The sequence below is a fragment of the Lepisma saccharinum genome, chromosome 5, assembly GCF_977018435.1.
Source record: "Lepisma saccharinum chromosome 5, izLepSacc3.1, whole genome shotgun sequence".
Taxonomy (NCBI): Eukaryota; Metazoa; Arthropoda; class Insecta; order Zygentoma; family Lepismatidae; genus Lepisma; species Lepisma saccharinum.
The window spans coordinates 97867465-97882542 of NC_139233.1; the positions used below are offsets into that span (position 1 = coordinate 97867465).

The window sequence follows — 15078 nt, forward strand, 5'->3', positions numbered from 1 at the left end:
TTGCTTAGGCGTTAATTAAATTTAGTTTTCCTTAATTTTTTAATACTTCATTTCTCCTTACCTAAATATAATATTTTTCTATTGAAGCGAAGGGGCAAGACATCCACCAGGTAAACTTTACTAGCCCAGCAACTTTGGCAACCCGTATCTCCGAAATATATGTCGGAATTCTTGCTTCTCGAGGTTGAAAATGGATACAGTTCAATCTCCGGGTATTACGTCATTAACACACTATCCAAAATGCAAAGACCCTCTTCGTCCTCCTCTACACTTACAAGGGAGGTTATGGAAGTGTTCCCCTCCGATTTCCATGAAACTTGGCAGGTGTATAGAGGGGCCGAAAGGAAGATATACGTGTTTCTTTGTTTCGGCTGAAAAACTGTTCTAGGGGGAAAAACACCCCTCAAATGTCAAGATGAGGACAAATTGAAGTGAGGATCTGGCCCCTGTGTCCCCTTCCGATTTCCATGAAACTTGGCAGATGTATAGAGGGGGCCCAAAGGAAGAAAAAGTGTTTTTTTCTGTTTCGGCTAATAAACTGTTCTAGGGATCAACCCCCCCCCCCCCTCAAATGTCAAGATGAGGACAAATTGAAGTGGGGATCTGACCCCTGTGTCCCCGTCCGATTTCCATGAAACTTGTCAGGTGTATAGAGGGGCCGAATGGAAGAAATACGTGTTTTTTGTTTCGGCTAAAAAACGGTTTTAGGGTGCAGAACCCGCGTCAAATGTCAAGATGAGGACAAATTGACATCGGGATCTGACCCCTGTGCCCCCCCCCCCGATTTCCATGAAATTTGGCAGGTGTATAGAGGGGCCCTATGCCCCCCGTTTCTTCCTATACCATATTTACCTGGTTTCGGGGTTAAATCACCACTTCAGTTTCTCCTCATGTTGACATTTGAGGGGGGATTGCCCCCTAAAACCGTTTTTTATCTCAAACACAAAAGCACGTACTTCTTCCTTTGGCCACTCTATACACATGCCAAGTTTCATGGAAATCGGAGGGGGACACTTAGAAAACCTCCCTTGTTAGAAAAAATCGTTCATGCGGAAGTCAGATTACCATAATACAACCATTGGCAACACTGATGTTGTGGTGGTGCGTCACCTACCTGCTATCAGCTGTAGAATTCCTGCACGTGTCTAGGTAGGCTCTTTTGAACAAACAAGGTGTTTCGTTGAAATAAGATCACTTGCATTGTGCTGCTGACAGAAACGGAATTAAGCATGAAGGTACTGGCTGCATGGATTTTCTTCGTGAGCGCTGTGCTAGGTAAATATGAATAGGAAATAATTTGCTGGTTCCATTCTTTCCATGCAGGGATTCCAGTAGTTGAACGATTCGGATACATTTCTTGTTTCTTAAATCCAATTTATGTTCAGATAGTTAAAAATTAGGATATAACGTGCTGCATCAAACCTGAGACCTCTTAATTAAAAGGCGACAATGCCATTTGCGATATCTGGATTTGTTTTTAAACATAAGTTGTGTAATGCGAATGTCTGTGCCCGGAATTTACGCATATTTGCGTTTGAGGCGAATTAGGTTTCTAAGTCGAAGACGAGGACAGTAAAATTGAAATGCATTTATCAACGTCCATTCCCCATATATCGACGAACAAAATGAACTTATAGAATACTTTACTTATTTTTTAAATTTTCCTAATAAGAAAATAACATGGGCCACATTAACCATGGTCGTAATTAGTAAAAGATGGGATGACACAGTTATATTAATTCTTTGCCTTAACGAAAATTACATACGCGAGTTAAAGATATGGACAATTCAATAATAAAGTATATTTTCAATAAAGAAGTAAAGCCTTTGCGTTAACGTAAGATATATATACAGCTTTATTTTAATGTTTTATGTTGAAACTGCTGGCTTATATTTTTATTTCATATAATTATGCATATTGTTCTGCGATGTTCATCAGCACTTGTATTAAATCTATTGTTTAATCGCGAGTATAGAGTAATTAAAAAAATCCTTGATGAAACGTCAAATTCTTAGCCTTCTAATCGAGCAATCATTGTCTTCATATCAGTAGCTAATATCTGTTAAGCATGGTCACATGTCTGGAATTTTTGTAGAACCAAATTATACAATTTTACGTTTTCCATTTATTCTATTCGTTAATATATTTCTATTTACAATATGAAGACTGCATCTGGAGGTAATTGAATTGCAACGAAAAACAGTTTTATTGCTCTTCAAGATTATGTACATATTCAAATTTTCTTTATTAACGGACGAGGTTCAGCCTGTTGCTGTTATCCCGCCTAACCCCACCTTACCCCTACATATACAGATTAAGTTGCACTAAGGTATGGAAGAATAAGCTGTTGAATCGGTCTAGTTTTAAATAATACGCGAATCTGTAATATCGCCAAGAATTTAATCCTCTCATTTCAGTGTGACACCGTTTGACAATGTTTTCAGGGAGGACGAATCGTAAATTTCAAATGGGGAGATCCTTTCATACGTTCATTCAAGTCCCATTAAAGTTTATCCTTCTAACCAAAACTGGCCTTTGTATGTAATTAATCTTTGGTATTATTGGCTCTGTGGGCCAGACCCTGTGAAACTCTGTTTAAAACGCGGTTACTTCATTCGAAACTTTAAATTAATGATTATTCTTTCTAACCTGATCTTGGAAAAGTAAAATGTAATATATCGTACGAAGATTTAACATTGGTAACTGAAATTAACGTTTGTGTTCCTTTCGGACGCAAACGTTGAATTTCCTTAATGCCTCATTTCAATCCTCATGACTCCCATGATTCAGTATTCATTGACTGAGAACACGCCAATACATGAAAACTCGGATGGATTTGTTTGTGCGTGTGAGTGTGTGGAAAAACAGTATTATACTTGGTAATATACTTGTGCGAATATATTTGCCCCGGCACCAGTGAAATTTTTAAAAATTGTATAATTTCTGTCGATCATTTTCATTAAAGTAAATAATCAGCCGAAATTAAACCATATTATTGACATACTTCAAATTAGATTGTGGATTTACACTCGATGCGTTACTTCGAGCAAACTAGCTCTCAAAATATTCGATGTGTGCGAATGCATTGCATACTCACTGCAGCGATCCTGTGTCAACTTTTTTAGCTACAAGTGTAGTCTCGATTAGCGTACGTGCAAGTACAGTTTACTTAAAACGAAAGTTCTCATATTTATGGCCTTTTGCGTAATGCTACTATATTTTAATAGACATATCTTAAGTTCGACTCCTCCTGGTAACTCATTCATATTTGTTTTCCACTTCGCAGAAAATGGAATATTATTAGGAGAGGGGTGAGTGTGTTTTGTCCCCACATGACTAATTAACCTTAGAAAAATTAAATTAACTTTTATAGTTTTTGTTGCATATTACATCCCATGGATAATATAGTATTCACGTGTTTTCTACAGATTTTTAACGTTGAAAAGGCAATGATTTTAAACAATACTCTTCGCATCCTAAAAACCGATTTAATATAATTTCTCGCTATAATACAGACCAAAACCACCATAACGTATGCCAGAAAGTAATATTATAAATATATTAGTAGAACTTGAGGGAGGTATTGGCAACTTCGTCGCCTCATAATCAAGGGACAGTGTGTTTGATTCAAAGTGGACACACATATTGGTTCGAATCGTACTTTAAACTGTTTGTCCAGTTCCAATTAGCCTATCTGTGCATAAAATGAACATAACACAACTAAAATATCTACTGGGAAAATATGTTTACGCTAATGAAAATGTGCGTAAGGGTAGGAGAAAGGAATAAAATTGTCAATATATATGTCAAAAAATTAAGCAAAAAATATGCATGTTCAATATATCACCATGTTAAATACTATTTGTTTCCAATTCAATAAAGAGGCCTCTGATGCGTAATGGTAACGATATTGCCTTGTAATCAAGGGACCCTGGGTTTTAAACCTGGTGAAGGGACGTGGCGTAGTGATTCGGATACCACTTTAGACTGTAGGTTCAGTCCCGATTTTCCTATTTGTGCTTAAAGTAAGAATAAAACAACATTCAATTCCAAACCGAGCAAGTTCTACTTTCGTACTTAGACATCGTACTTAGCCACTTGTCTTAACTACAAAACAGGTGGAGGGGATGGCTCCTGTCAATGAAACTTCAAATGAGAAATTAAGAATATGAAAAAGAAATGGTCGAAATTAACGTGAACATAAGGATTTATAGGCAATGCTAAACCACATGTACTGCATAATGGGTTTTATGGGGGGAGTTGAACAGTAAATTCCAAATTCGATGTTTTTGAAGCAACCAATATTACAGAAGACTGTCAAAGTCCTTGATTTGCCAGAAGGAAATTCCACACCGAAGTAGCAGCTACTTGCTTCCCCGAGACATATGTTGTGTCAGCTCCTTACGTCAGGTCGAGAGAGACTAGCGTTTCACACGATTCCAGAACAGAACAAGCCAATGACCTTTGTTCTGGTGATAGGGTATGAAACCTAATAATCAGCGAGTAAAATTTACTGAAGTACAATCACGGACATTTCTGGGTTGAAACCGTTCCACTGACTTGCTACGGGATTGTTACAATCCAGAAGTGTCCCTGACTATACTCCATCACGGGAATATCTTGAGCAAGGCCGCGCATTACGGCAGAAAAGGGGAGAAAGCGAGTGTTGCGAAGCGAAGCAGTGCACGCTGATGCATACAGCTGGTAGCTGGAGTCACTTTTCCCCCTCCACGCAATCCGGTTCTCTCTCACGTGTTCATTGGTCGAGCCGTCTCGAGTCGCTACTTGTGCAGAGATTCCCAGGACAGAGAATACAATAAAAAGTTTCTATGAATATCTCCAATAAAAGCTATGATAGGGTCATTCCATGTGCAATCAACCAATAGAAAGGCACTTATCAACCTCACACATCGGCCACGTTAGCACATCGCGCTACAACGCCAGGGATTCCGAATTCGAATCACATCCTGGGCATGGATGTTTGTGTGTGTCCATTCATCATATCGTCACTTATCCCCATCTTCGAAATTAGTCTAAAGTGACACAAATAGCAAAGAAAATACAAGCAAATCAATCAATCAATTCACCCTCACATTTTTTTAATAATTTGAAATTCTGCACACTGTGAGGGCCACCTGAGGTGGGAAACTATACAAAGTTACAAATCCATATCTTTTGTATTTCCGAAATTACAGTGTTGCAAACTGTGCCAGTTTGACAATGTTCTTCAACATCTTGTTAATTTTAAATTGCAATATTTCGGCAAGCATGATACCTATAGAAGTGATTCAGAAGGCGTTGAAAAGGTCTTCAAGGGCTATTTCACACAAGATACTACATGTCTACGTCAGGTAGAAAACAATTAAAGGTGGTGTAAATAAAATTTTGGTAGCCATTTTTTCCAAAAAAGGGTCTAACTTTTTTAAAGAAATAAATGTCATGTATACACTATTCCTTATGAGCTGTACAAGATTTATAATTAGATGCCAATGGGTCCGGGGTAATGTTAGATCTATGTTAGGTTAGATGGGGTATGTAATGCATGATCAAGGCTCGAAAAATCCCGGTCGCCAGGTCGCCATGGTTGTAGCGTATGGTTGTATTATAAAGTCCCATCCATTGAGATATTTTTCAATGCATAAAATTATCAGTTTTCTCTGTACGGAAAAAATAGATAAATTAATAACTGGCGGAAGGCAGCGTTAAAATCTTTCCAGATATGCACTTTTGAATGAGAAAAATACGTAAGATATTATCCGAAGGCTCATATTTAGATGATTGATGACTGATGCTATGTCAATCTGTCATTTGCGACCAATATTGGTCATTTGATGGATTTTTTATTGGCGATCTTATGGGTTGAGTGAAAAAGTGCCATTTTTGGACATATATGGCAATGCTAGCAGGTCGAAATAGTCTCAACAGACGCACGTCACATGTGCCTAAATGTTGGACAATTTCAATACGGAACTTGGACAGAATTTAAAATGAAAATGGAAAAAATATTCTGTACCGTATTTAAATTCATGCGGGGAAAAGGTTCGTAGACTTTATTTAATTTAATCCAGAAGAAAGGTTCCTGGACCGAATTGAAATACTTTAAACATAATAAGAATGTTATTTACAGTCCAGAACACATTTACGCTTGCTGATATTCTCTCCTGGACCGGAATTGATTTATTTTTAATTCCTGCACCTTCAAGAACCATGCACTATAATTCAAAAGGAAAAGTATAACAGAAATGAAACACAATATTATTGGAACTAACGTACATGAAGCTGATATTTACATTCCAGTTCTTAGAAATACAGAGTGATTGGAAATTCCTGTCCCATAGGCAACTCTGTCCTGGAAATAGGGGAAAGTAGTTGCAAATAAGTAATTTTCTATCTAAAATGCTTGAATTTTCAACGTAGTGACACACACAGTGGAACAGTGAGAACATTTTCTAGTGGTCTAGGAGGGAGACAGGCGCGTCACATGTTCACGCATTTTATTCGTTTGCGTTGCCTGTAATCCGAGGCGCCAACTTTTATAAATTTTGGGGTGCAAGGCAAGTTTTTGGAGGGTGCAAGATCAGCATAAACGATACTATATACAGGGTGTTGCAAAATACCTGTTACAACGCTTGGGAGGTGGTTCGACAAGTAAAAACGAGGAAAAAATGTCATGTGAAAAAATGTCGAAATCGGCACCGTTTGCGAGTGACAGGCGTGCGAAAATCGCCTCACACCATGCGTAAAGTACAATAACTCAAGAAGGAAGAAAGATATCAATGTCGGAATAAAAGAATACAAACAAAATCGTGCCTGACGAATACAATGGTGCAGCAATTGAGGCCCAGTGTAAATTGCGCAAGGTGACTCTCAAAGAAAGTGGGGAATCCCGATGGAAAATATAGTAGTATATATATATATACTACTATTTTCTACATAATGTTGAGATCGGAATGTAGGCAGTAAAAAATGACGACGTATGTCCACATGTCCCACTACTGCTGGGACACCGTCCCACACTCGGGAAATAGGAAATTCACTCGAAAATGACGCTATGCCGTCAAATTACGCTCAGATTGATTTCAGCTAATTGGTACAGAAAGCTCCACTAGAGGCGCTGTGAGTGTAGGTCACCTGTTACGTATTAGTGTTGGTGGATACTACGTAGAGACTGTAGTCGACCGTTGTTTTTCCTGTCTTGTTCTGCGTCTCGCAGCGTGGAGTTTAGTCTGGCGTGTGTGTATGGTTGAATTGCGCTAAGGAATACTGTACGTAGAGTACGTATTCCCGTGTTCTTTCTCGGTTTGCAACAACTGCGTGGACACCTGTGTGACATTACGTGGGTGCTAATCACGGTAGTTGTGATCCATCACTCGGAGGGAAAGTGCCCCTGTTTCTGGGCAGTTCTCGAACAAGACAATGGTGGAGTACTCTACCCACGAGCTTGCTGATATGCATCTCGTTTATGGAGAGGCAAACCGAAACAGCCGTGAAGCACGTCGTTTGTATCACGAACGTTTTCCCAATAGGCGATTACCAGCACATGCACTCTTTCAAAGACTTGATGCTCGACTGCGTGAAACTGGATCTCTACTACCCCGTAGGTGGGATTGTGGAAGACCCCGCACTGTGCGCACTGTGCAATTTGAAGAGGACGTGTTGGACGCGATACGAGACCGTCCTGACACCAGCACACGTGTCATTGCTCGTACTCAACAAACCCACCATAGCAATGTGTTCCGCGTTCTTCGAGAGGAGGGATTGCACCCATACAAATTGCATAAGGTGCACCACATACTGCCCACGGACTTTCCCCTACGCATGGATTTCTGCCAATGGTACGTGCAACAAACTCTTTCCATTCCAGAGTTCCCAACAATAGTTTTGTGGACCGATGAGGCAATGTTCACCAGGGACGGCATGTTCAATAGCCACAACAGCCACGTCTGGGATATGGACAATCCGCATGCAATCATTGTGCGCCATCATCAACATAGGTTCGCAGTGAATGTGTGGTGTGGCGTAGTAGGTGACCACTTGATAGGCCCGTACATTTTGCCATCTACTTTGTGTGGTGGGAATTATCGGGTGTTTCTACATGACGTATTACCTGAACTTTTGGAAAACGTGCCACTGGCAGGTAGACAACGTATCTGGTTTCAACACGACGGCGCCCCCGCACATTTCGACCGGGGAGCCAGAGCCTTACTCAACGATATTTTCGGCGATCGTTGGATTGGCAGGGGTGGACCTTTACCGTGGCCACCTCGTTCCCCCGACCTCACACCACTGGATTTCTTTGTGTGGGGAGAAATGAAAAGGCTCGTGTATGAAACCCCTGTGGAAAGTGCTGAGGATCTCGTTGCTCGTGTTAGTGCCGCTGCTGGGACAATTGGTGACATGCCAGAGGTATTTGCACGTACCAGACAATCAGTGCTTCGCCGATGCCATCTTTGTCTTGAAGTCAATGGCGGACATTTTCAACAACGTCTCTGAGTATACCGGTGTTTGTGTGAGCCCCTATCAGCACCACATAGTGTCCTTTAGTGAAAGATACGAGTGAAGATGCTGGATATCGCTGTACTTCATACCGTCGATCTGCATGTGCGGAGATTGTGCGCTTCTCAGTGGAATCCCTTCCAGATGTGCTGTGCCTGGAAATGTTACATGCCATTGTGTGCGTTTTCTCGCCATTCTCCGTCTTCATTCCTTCGAGGATTACCCACTTTCTTTGGGGAGCTCTCTTGTAGTATATGTACAGCCTAACGACATGTGGCCATTGTTTAACTTTTGTTTTTCGTACTGCAAAGTAGTGTGTCAACATTAAGGGATTGAAAACTTTTTTTTATGATTTTCCAGTATTTTTTTCCATTTGGGATGGTGTCCCAGCAGTAGTGAGACATGCGACAAATTGGTTTCTTTTCTTCGAACCGCAATGTGAACCGTGTACAACAGGAGATTTGCAGTTATTTTCCTATTTCCCGGGTGTGGGACGGTGTCCCAGCAGTAGTGGGACATGTGGACATACGTCGCCATTTTTTACTGGCTACATTCCGATCTCAACATTATGTAGAAGATAGTAGTAAATTTCTTGTATTTTCCATCAGGGGATTCCCCACTTTCTTTGAGAGTCCCCTTGCGCAATTTACACTGGGCCTCAATTGATGCACCATTGTATTCACCAGGTACGATTTTGTTTGTATTATTTTATTCCGACATTGCTATATTTCTTCCTTCTTGAGTTATTGTACTTTACACATGGTGTGAGGCGATTTTCGCACGCCTGTCACTCGAAAACGGTGCCGATTTCGACATTTTTTCACATGACATTTTTTCCTTGTTTTTACTTGTAGAATCACCTCCCAAGCGTTGTAACAGGTATTTTGCAACACCCTGTATATGAATATATACATAAAATAGTCCTATGTCAATTTGTGGGGGGGCAGAAAGTGGTTTTCACCCCCCCCCCCTCAAAGTCTGCGCCTATGCCTGTAATTATCATCAATTCTTAATTTACCCAGTACTGTATGGTATTGGGATGACATACCGTATTCCTGGCAAAGCGTGTGGCTTTTTCGTCTACAAGCGAGGCCCGTACGCAGTGTGTTTTCCTCCGACCACTCGCTTTCTCCCCTTTCTCTACAGATGCACGGCCTAGCTCCACGGATATCGGAGACAGAGTGTAGGCTAGCATGTAACTGGCTCTGCTTGCTGCACTGTCACATTACAGACTGTGCCCGTCTGTCTGTAGCATACGTCTTGACTGCTTGATAAAACCAATGGTAAAACTTGACCGATTCCGTTGAGGATTTTGTCACGCAATGCCACGCAATTTATATTCAGCAGATAGGACCTGGAGTGATTTCTTTAATTTTGTTCATTTTACTTCGCAATTCTGCCATTATTGACTAATCGCAAAGATGAGAATTTGTGACGATGACGGCATTGGTGAAAGAACACTCACATGTCCAGGATTGAATTCGGATTCGGGATTCCTGGGCCGTACCGCGCTGAGTTAACCACTCCGCTAAGAAGGTCAGAATCTGGAGTGGAACTATGATATAATGGGAAACGGAAGTCCTCCATCATACACATATAAAGCTACATACGATTTACAGGGTGTGACAGAAAAATCTGATATTTTTGAAATGATATAAACATTAAATAAAGAGTTCGTCTTTATTCGTGTACTAGCCTTAGTCCTATGTATGCCCTTATTATTATTGAAATAAAAATTATGATTCGTAAAATATCTTTCAAATTGCGTTCATTCAATAAAAGCGCGTTTCGTTGCGTTCGACGGCGCCATGGTGACTGAAATAACAGCTACAGTCCCGTCGCCTTTACAGCCGACGCGGGAACCGCCTTTATGGCAGTGTCCCTCTGTTGCCACGTTTACCTAAGAAGGAACTTGCGGTCAAACAGCCAAATACACCTACCTCCTCCCCCTCTTTTGGCAAAAAGCGGCAACCTTTCAAACACTACTCCCCGAAGCAGCCAGCAGGGAAACGGGATTTTGTCCAATAGCCGTTCTTCGCTGTGATTGGGGACCGGTTCGTGCGGCGGCACTACTTTAGTGAGGCGTGAAATCCCCACCACATCCTCTCCCACGACCCACCACGCGACACGAGGGAGGTTTTTTTTCTTCCTCAGAAAGAAGTAGTTTCAGCCACCGACTGCAGCAGTGTGTGGACAAAAATTGTCGCCATTAGCAAGATGCTATTTTCCGCACTTAAGTTGATGTAAATCATATATTTATTTTCAATAATAATGGCATACATATGGCTGTAAGGCTAGCACATTAATATAGACGAACTCGTTTAATTTACTGTCTTAGCCTATTACATTTTAAAAATAATCAGATTTTTGTGTCCAATCCCGTAGATAGGAGAGATTAAACTTAAAAAATTGTTATGATAAGCCATTGAACCCCACCTCCTCCCTTATTACGCACAGGAAAATGATCCAACGTCGCTACCCAGGTTCAGCTCAAGGACTGGATTCAAGGAAACTTGTATTGCTGTAAAATTTTACCCATAATGTTTGTTAGCAATGGCGTACGGAGGATTTTTTTCTTCGAAACTTTGTTCCAGGGAATGGGTATACACTTTAAAATATTTCACAATTATCATGTTTAACCTTTACCATCCCAAGTAGCTAGCCTCGAAGACACCCCCTCCCCGACCGCTGACCCACATTTCAAGGAGCCGACAGGTTTAAAGCAAGTGCTTTTGAGGTTGTATCCTACCCTGCCGGACGTCCAGCTCGCGGAGGGGGAAGGCCACATTCACGTCTGCCACCTCAACGTTCAGTCCCTCGACAACAAATTCACGGAATTCTCCGCATCCGAAATAAAAAAAATCGATGTTATCCCATTGAGCGAAACATGGCTGCAATCATCTATTCCTGACCCTCTATACAGCATTAAAAATTTCCATCTCTTTAGAAACGACCGAGACACCCGGGGAGGCGGTACCGCTATTTTCGTTAAGAACAACCTTCTTGCCTCTAAACGTAATTTCGGTCAATGAAAGTGACCTTGAAGGACTATGGGTGCGAATCTCGTGCCCAAAAACAAATAAAAATGTTATCGTAGGTTGCGGATATAGACCTCCTAGCGGATCGGTTGGAAAAGCGTGCGCAATCTTGCAAAGGATGATCAGTAGCTTACCACCGAGCCATCTATCAATATTCCTTAGAGATATGAACGTAAATTTGCTGAAAGATGACAAAGACTAAGATACATTAATGGAAACGTTATCAGTCCTAGGACACAAACAACTCGTTACTCTGCCTACAAGAATTACGTGGACATCCGAATCGTTAATCGACCACATTTATTCCTCGAACCCTCACTTGCACAGTGTCACACGAACTGTCTACGAGGACATGAGTGACCATTTTCTCGTTTACACCACACTCAAAATTAATATAACGCGCACACCAAGGAAGCTAATTACTACCCGTAAAATTCATAAAATATACGAACCTAATTTTTTCACCTTCGCGTCGTCTCTTCCGTTCTACGCAAGTACATCTCCCGACTTAGCCGTGGACGACAAAGTCAGTCATCTGCAGTCTCTCATTTCGACTGCACTCGGCGAATTTGCTCCCTTGAAAACTCTCAGGGTGAGAGAAAGCAGGAAGCCCTGGATCACCCCTCAAATTATTAAATTAATTTCACAGAAGAACCGCTTTTTCAAGAAAGCGGTGGATCCTTCTTGTGACTATACGTGGGAGCAATACAAATCTTTTAGAAATCATTGCACAACAATTACTAGACAGGCAAAAGTAAATTACTACAGAGATATGGTGAACCAGACCACTAGCAATAACAACTGCAAATGGAAGGTTATCAATGAGATCACGGGTAGAGAATCAAAAACTACAATTAATCATTTACTAGTCGACAATGTTCTCCTAACAAGCCCGTCCGACATAGCTCATTATTTAAATATTCATTTTTCTAATATATGCAAAGCATCGGCGCACGTTAATCCTCGCAATTCGAACATAAATATTCTACGAAAAGACCCCAATTCACCTGTTGTCCAACAAATTGAAGAGTTCTCATTAAAATCTGTTACGGTCGATGAAGTTTTGGTAATTCTTAATAAATTAAACGTAAAAAAGGCAGGAGGTTCGGACGGCATTCCCAACAGCGTTCTGGTGGTGTTGGCCCCACTTATAGCGGAGCCCCTCGCCGACATAATAAACACGTCCTTCAAACGTGGCCAATTTCCAACGAGCTGGAAGCACTCTATAATAACTCCAATTCACAAATCTGGATCTCCTACTCTAGCGTGTAACTACAGGCCGATTTCCTTAACCCCAACATTAAGCCGAGTTATGGAAAAAGTAATAGAGAAGCAACTGACAACTTTCCTGGAAGCCAACAATCTGATGTCTGATCGACAGTATGGATTCAGGAAGGACGTATCCTCGGAATTATTATTACTTAGTTTAATTAATGAATGGCGCGAGACACTGGACAAAAAAAGCAATTCCCTAGTTGGATTAATTTCCCTGGACGTATGCAAAGCCTTCGATACCGTTGATCACAATTTGCTAATAGAAAAATTAAAGAACAGATTTGGTTTCAATAGCAAAACAATTCTCTGGATGGAAAGTTTTCTCGCAAATAGAAAAATCTCAACGAAAGTAGGATGTTCACTTTCCACCGAGCAGTCAGTGTCTGCAGGTATTCCACAAGGCTCTATACTTGGCCCAAAATTATTCAACCTATTTATTGACGATATCACACTAATAAATTCAGATTTGTCGATTACTCTGTACGCAGATGACTGCCTTCTCGTCCATGTTGGAGATACGTACCAGGATGTAAAGGAGAAAATGGAAAACTCATTCCCCAAAGTATTAACGTGGTACAACATGAACAACCTGAAACTTAACGTTGCAAAGACGAAGGCCATGGTGCTTCACACCTGTAAGGGAATCCCGGCTAACAGGATAGATATTACCCTTAATGACGCCAGAGTACCTTTGAGCAATCATTTAAAATACCTCGGAATCATTATCGACCCTCAGCTAAATTTTAATTATCAAATAAATAACTATATTCGTAGAATCTATCACCATATTTACATATTTCGAAAAATTCGTAAATATCTCAATAGAAATCTGAGTAGACATTTCTACCTTTCATTTATTCGTCCCGTATTCGAGTATGGTGCTAGCCTTATTTTTGGCGGTAACATAACTCATCTGAAGAAACTTGAAACTATCCAAAACAATTGTTTAAGAATCATACACATGCACCCCCAAGAATATAATTCCCAACAATTGCGCAAGATTTACAATATACCTACAGTCACTTCGAGAATACATTACATCTACTTCAATAAGGTATTCCATAGCATACACAACAAATCATCTCCATTGAATCATAGGATTAAGCTCCGTTCTGAGTTCAGCACCCGAAACACCAGATCGTCCTTACATAGAGACCTAGTAATCCCCAAACCCAACAAAAGCAGATTTGGTCAGAAGTCTTTCTCGTACTTAGCAGCGGTAACCTGGAATTCACTCCCGACAAAGATCAAACTCAGTACCAGCAAAGCGCAGTTCTGTCGTCTTCTACGTCCACATGTCTATAAATTCTAACTCCAGTAATATTATTTTCAGTGCTTACCCCCCTCCCCACCATCCCCCACCCACACACATATATTTTAAAATTTTCATCCCTGTACTTCGAACAGCAATTCCGTACACACTCATATCCAAACCCACATACCTTTACACTTTATTTTCTTCTAAATGTGTATAACTCTCAAACTTGCTTTATTTCATTGCTACTATAGAACACTATATATACTAATGTAAATTCATCACATTTTCCTTAGATGTATCTTTTTTACTATATAGGGCATCAAGTCATTATTTGTATTAATTTTGTTCAAAATGAAATGTTGTATGGCTTAATTGTAACCCTATGGAAATAATAAATAATAATAATAATAATAATAATAATAAAGGTTTTTGAAAGACAAAAATTTGTAATCGGGGGGGGGGCGGTTGTTTTAGAGCTTCTTCCCGAATTCTTTACTGCTTTCATTTGAAAATGTTGATTTTTCTCAAAATTTCGAAACAGGCTGTAGCCCAATCAGCCCTCCCCGCACCCCGTGTGCTTACGCCAGTGCAGGTTAGCTGCACTTTTTTTTCGAATATAATATCTGCAATGCTGTATTTATTAAATAATAGGATTCCATGTCTGTTTCATGGGATAGATTCGTGTTACCGTGAGTTCGAAATGTAATTATGAAAGTAACATTTTTGTGTCTATTTGCAAATATATAAGAGGCTCATTAATAGGGAATAGTGACGAAACAAAATATAAAATATTTTAAGGAATATCTGAACTGGAGTAATAATCTGTAGAAATTTTAGTTTACTTATATCGCATCCCTTTATAAACCTTTAGATGAGCTGTATTTTCGTGGCGTCTGTTTACATGTCACGGATATATTATTTCTGTATTTAGTGCCATCCAGCATTTCCGTGTAGTTTTTACCGCCCCGTTGGCCGAGCACGGCCATTGTTTCGCTACCGATCTAAATGCT

General features: G+C 40.3%; 1 protein-coding gene across 1 annotated transcript in view; it reads left to right on the forward strand.

The window, feature by feature from the left end:
- Positions 1 to 1119: 1119 nt before the first annotated feature.
- The window catches only part of LOC145988433 (uncharacterized), a 31552-nt gene continuing 17593 nt past the window's right edge, over positions 1120 to 15078 (forward strand). The window contains exon 1 of the mRNA XM_083123325.1: positions 1120 to 1275. Within this exon, the coding sequence (XP_082979451.1) occupies positions 1230 to 1275 (46 nt within the window). The 5' untranslated portion in view covers positions 1120 to 1229. The remainder of the gene's footprint in view (positions 1276 to 15078) is intronic.